At 47.2% G+C, this 3,293-nt stretch overlaps 1 protein-coding gene across 1 annotated transcript; it reads left to right on the forward strand.

Annotated features, from left to right (window-relative positions):
* The first annotated feature begins 444 nt into the window (after nucleotides 1-444).
* On the forward strand, nucleotides 445-3,016 carry LOC144103852 (uncharacterized). The gene is made up of 2 exons (XM_077636559.1): nucleotides 445-704; nucleotides 2,469-3,016. Exons 1-2 carry the CDS (start codon nucleotides 588-590, stop codon nucleotides 2,910-2,912), a joined length of 561 nt encoding a protein of 186 aa, XP_077492685.1. The 5' UTR covers nucleotides 445-587; the 3' UTR covers nucleotides 2,913-3,016.
* The last annotated feature ends 277 nt before the right edge of the window (nucleotides 3,017-3,293 follow it).

Below are 3,293 nucleotides of genomic sequence, written 5' to 3' on the forward strand. Positions count from 1 at the left end.
AGCTGTAATCTTTGTTTTCTTCAGCGTAGAACATTTTCCCCCCAAAAACCAATTATTATTATTATTAAGCTTGGCGTTTCTGGAATTTTCACGAATATTTATTCACAGAGAGTGTGCGATTGGTATGAGCGATAATTCGTGAGGTTTACTACAAGCGTCGGTGGTGTAGAAATTAGTCGGCAGGTTGGTTCCCACGCGTCGATGGGTTTCAGAGCTACCGATGCAGAAAAAGCAGCAATTGACATGTCGCACTGCTACCCTAAAATATGAAGACCCCCGAGTTTTAAACTGATCTCCAGCGAATCCTTCGATTTCAAGACGCATTAGGAATTTACGGCGCTTTTCAGCTAGCAAACGCGAATACCGACAACATTTTCTGCCCATTTATTTTAGCACGGTCTCTTCCTCTTCGCTTTCGTGGCGCTTATTTTTTCTTAGCTTGGCTCATGAGTTATGTCGCATCGTTGACGTGTTGCTCCGCGCCGTCCAACCGCTGCGCCGGCTCCCCTTACCTCTGGGTCTGGGCGGTTGCAGCTCTGCCTCGTCTGTTCCTCTGACTTACACTGCCTCGCAAGGAGACCGGTGCCATGGACCGGGAGACCATCGCGCGGCTGCTTACCATCAGGTTCCCCTCGCTGGCCGAGATGGAAGCCAAGCGAAAGGCCGCCAATGAAAGCTACGATTCCGATGTACCACCAGAAGAGGTAAGCCCCGTCATTATTGCGACAACCATCGGCATCCTCAGTGGCTGTGGTGGTCTCTGTTGGTCACAGAGTGGGCGTTTAACCGAAGACGGCAAAAATTCCGAATCAGTCTCCCCTGCTATTTCGTGAGCGATAGCTGTGTGCAAGCATTCCACCCGAATCAAAGATTTTAGCAGTGTTAACATAAGGGAGACCCTTTCACTGTTAAGAAAGGGCAGATGAACTCAATGTACAATCTCGCAATGTGCATGCTTTACATTTCTGCCAGATCATTTAAGTTTTCTCTATTTAGAGGGTCCTCATGATGTGTGAACAACACTTGCAAATAAGGACGAATCGAAAAAAACTGCATATATCCGACGCACAGGCTCCCGTCACTGCCCATGAGTACCCCATATATAACCATTTATTTCAATACTATTCATGGCTGCTCATATCACTCCCTTGTAATTTAGCGGCTCAACTCTCACTGTGTTCAAGGCTAAAATGCAGATCGAAGTTTTTCTATAAAGGATTAACCTGGAAACTTTTGGTAAACTATGCTTACATTCCGTAGGCTCACGTAGGCCTGTATTTGTATTGAGGTTTATAATTACTGGCTGTGTTAAATAAGTAAAATATTTCAGTTGCTGTTCTGCCTGGGGATTCTATTCCACAATATTTAGTTCAGGTATACTCTTGCTGAAAATATGTGCGAGCTTCGGCTCGTTCTCTTACTCAGAGAGAAAAAGCGACCGTAATGCCGGAAGTAATTTTGAGAGGATTGCAATGACCATTGTTTTATGCTGGTTAAAAGCAACATTCACAAGGTAATACTGGGTTTTGCCAGAGCTCGCTTTTGTTGAACGACCGCGGTTTCTGCAAAATACCAAGGTAGTTAGTTTTGTGTAGGATACCAGACGTGTTATTACGATATCTCACCTTAGGCGTGCACCCAGACAGAGATCAGAAAAGTCACGTTCACGTCTCAGACCAAGCTATGCCAGGACCAATCTAAGACTTTGAAAGAGGCAGCTCATCAAAGGCTTTCTTCGCCACGAGGGCAGAGGAAGGCCTGTAACAGCTCCAGCGACGGGAGGATTTCGTTCGCACAATTTTTATGAAGGCTATGATCATCGCTTTCGTTAGGAGATAATTTCGTAGAGACAATAACTTCAGAGGGTGACCGGTACTCATGAACTTTCTGGAGCCTGGTAGTTGATTTTAAAAGGGAACCATATTAACTGGTTGAAAAGTTGTAATAGTAAGTGTCCATGGTGTGTCCATTGGTTGTTTGGCTCACAGGTAACGGTTTCTCGTCTATGTGAACGCATACACTGTACAGGGTTCTATTTACTGGAAGTACTGAGATATCAATCAGACTCTCCATGCGCGGCACACTGCATACGAGATCATCACGCTAGTCAGCGTGAAAAAAAACTGTGGCAGTAAATAGTACCCTGCCTAGTATATGTCCAACGTAGACAGGGAAACCCGCACCGGTGAGCCAATAAACAACTAATGGAGACACCACTGACACTGACCATTACAAATTTCCAGGCATATGTTCTGACATATTTTTAAATAAAGTTTAAAGTGGATCAGTCAGTTGATAAATACCGTACGTGTGTTTGCGACATTGAATTTGTGATATTCATGCACTTCAACCAATACATGTGACAAAAATACTCTCCAGAACAATTGCGGTAAGCGAACTTAAGCGGCAGCGAGAGTGCGATTCGTAAAGGTGCCTTGAGCGACCATCCCGCTTTCTTTTCTCTGCAGCAGCGTCACATGTCGGACCAGAGGCGTCGCCTGCTGAACATCAGGCCCGCAGGAGAGGACACCATACACTGGTGCTGGCTCTGCGACAGAAGATTCCACCTTCCGAGCCGTCTAATCGCCCACCAGATATACCAGCATGATTTTGACGGCGAGCCCCGGCCCATCAAAGTGCCATGTCCTATCTGCTACCGCTTGTGCAGGAACGAGTTCATCATGGGCCTGCACTTGGGAACCCACATTGGCGAACGGCGGTGCTTCAAGTGCGGCGCTGAGTTCGCCAGCGCCACTTCTGCCCATGCCCACAAGCGCCTCCACCACAACCGCGGTAATTTCCAGTGCCGCTTTTGTAGGAAGCTCTTCGCGCTCAAGAGCAAGAGGGACGACCACTGCCGCCTGGAACACCTCCGACAGCTGAAGCGTCAGCGCTCAGCGACCAGCTTCTAGGCCAGCAATGGCCAGACACGAAAGTGCGTCCGAGACCCTTCGAAGCTTGGGAAATTAGGCAAAAGGTGCGGGTGCAAATAAAAAAGTGGGCTTCTTTGCGTGAAGATGCCTCCGTCGGTTTGGCATGACTTTTCATCTATCTATTTTTGACGTTCAGGCATGAGGAGGTAAGCAGTGGAAAGTCATCCGGACACGAGCGGACAGGAAAATGTCTGCTTGCGTGCAAAAACTTGAAAGGTGAGCAGTGGGAATGTTACCTGTCTTTTAGGGAAATGTAGTCAACGACCAAATGAGCTCGGGATTAGGACGTCTACGTGAGTTAAATATTATGATGCCTAAGAAGGGATAGGTGACACGTACGGAACGCGAGGGGAGCTTCTC

This window comes from Amblyomma americanum, chromosome 1, assembly GCF_052857255.1.
Source record: "Amblyomma americanum isolate KBUSLIRL-KWMA chromosome 1, ASM5285725v1, whole genome shotgun sequence".
Classification (NCBI taxonomy): domain Eukaryota; kingdom Metazoa; phylum Arthropoda; class Arachnida; order Ixodida; family Ixodidae; genus Amblyomma; species Amblyomma americanum.

What these genes read in the sequence shown, in the direction of transcription:
- LOC144103852 (XM_077636559.1), top strand. Translation starts at nt 588, where the DNA reads ATGGACCGGGAGACCATCGCGCGGCTGCTTACCATCAGGTTCCCCTCG. An exon ending in CCGATGTACCACCAGAAGAG is followed by an intron (nt 705 to 2,468) that starts GTAAGCCCCGTC and finishes TTTTCTCTGCAG; the next exon opens with CAGCGTCACATGTCGGACCA.